General features: G+C 32.9%; 1 protein-coding gene across 1 annotated transcript in view; it reads right to left on the bottom strand.

Annotated features, from left to right (window-relative positions):
• LOC107658968 (anoctamin-6-like) overlaps positions 1–1,499 on the bottom strand; it is a 19,750-nt gene that overhangs the window by 6,887 nt on the left and 11,364 nt on the right. The window contains exons 12-14 of the mRNA XM_016447715.1: positions 1,431–1,496; positions 1,258–1,335; positions 311–545 (exon numbers count right to left, since the gene is read on the bottom strand). Of these exons, the coding sequence (XP_016303201.1) occupies positions 311–545; positions 1,258–1,335; positions 1,431–1,496 (379 nt within the window). The remainder of the gene's footprint in view (positions 1–310; positions 546–1,257; positions 1,336–1,430; positions 1,497–1,499) is intronic.

Raw genomic sequence — 1,499 nt, 5'->3', positions numbered from 1 at the left:
AAAAAAAAAATATATATATATATATATATATATATATATATATATACACACATATACATAAAAAATAAAAAAGGATAGAAAAAAAAATGTTACTTAAAACTCATTTACATTATTATACTAAAAAAAAATTCTTTATTTAAAGAATAAACATACAAATACTGTAGTACTAAAATAACACTGATGCCAACATATTGCCAAATTAATGAAATATTATTACCTAAAAAATATGATCACTCAGCGGGATTCAGTTGACAAAAACTGATGGGAATCATTGGTGTAAATCAACAAACTTGTATGAGGGGTCACTTACCGAAGTCTGTGATCCAGATGGCCACTTTCTCGTAGACATTATTGAGAATCATGATGATGATGAGGCTGATGATGGAGGCCGTGATGGACGTGGCCATCTGAGGGGTGACGTACTCTTTGAACGGCTCCAGCTCCTTAGTATACTTCAGATCAGTGCGCAGCTTGGCAGAGAAAGTGATGAACATCGCCAGACGATACACAATCACGCCGACCACCGACGCTATGATCAACAGAACCTACAACAAAAGCATCAGACAGACAGATTACACATTCAATCTCTCAAATCTACATGAAATGACATTCGCAAGCTTTTTACATGCGTGACGTGAACGCAAACGATCTCAGAACATGTATTTAGGGCCCTATGGAATTTTATTTTTTCCCAAGTTTCGTTTTATTTTTTTCCCCAAAATTAAATTGTTTGTGTTAAATTATTTTGTGCACCATTTCGATTAGATTAGAATTCTACTAGATACTAGATGCTACTATACTTGATTAGAATTCAACAACAATTTATTAAAAGTAAAAAAAAATGTAGGGCCCTAAATTCTGTGTTTTCCATTTTAATTTTAATCATTTAAGTGAATTTCAATAATCAAAAAGCATGTCTAATTAATTCAACTTATAAAAACACCTCTTTTATAACTTTTTTTTTTTGTGTGTATTTTTTTATTTTTCTGGTAATTAAAAGAAGACATAAAACATCTAATTTTTCTATTAATTCAATGAAAATTAAACAAACCCTTACATTTTTTGGGGCAAACAAAGTGCTGAACAACAGAGGTTCTAAACAGAGGTTTAATTCTAAATTAAATCTTATGGATGAAAAATTATGTGATTATCATATGGAAATCATATGGCCCTGTAATCTATTATTACTTCGTGTTGATTTTTAGATGCCTTTTTAAATATTTAATTACATGTATGAAAGAGAAAGCGCAATATTACCCAGAATAACACAGTGCTGATGCCACACGACACTCTCATGCACTTCCCACAGGCTGTGTGCGGCACCTTCTCTTTCTCCTGTACAAAAACAAACAAAAAGCTCTGTTAATGTCAACAACCTAAAAACAATGAATGCATCTGAACAGAGGTGCTGCGTATAGCGAAACTCATACCTGTGTAATGGGGTTCACTCTCTCATAGACGCATTTGGCCTCATATTCGGGTCGAGGCTGTTCCTCCTG

Source organism: Sinocyclocheilus anshuiensis, unplaced genomic scaffold, assembly GCF_001515605.1.
Source record: "Sinocyclocheilus anshuiensis isolate Anshui unplaced genomic scaffold, SAMN03320099.WGS_v1.1 scaffold283, whole genome shotgun sequence".
In the NCBI taxonomy this organism is placed as follows: Eukaryota; Metazoa; Chordata; class Actinopteri; order Cypriniformes; family Cyprinidae; genus Sinocyclocheilus; species Sinocyclocheilus anshuiensis.
Note: the sequence above shows the minus strand (reverse complement) of the source record. Positions and strands in the feature narration are given on the sequence as shown.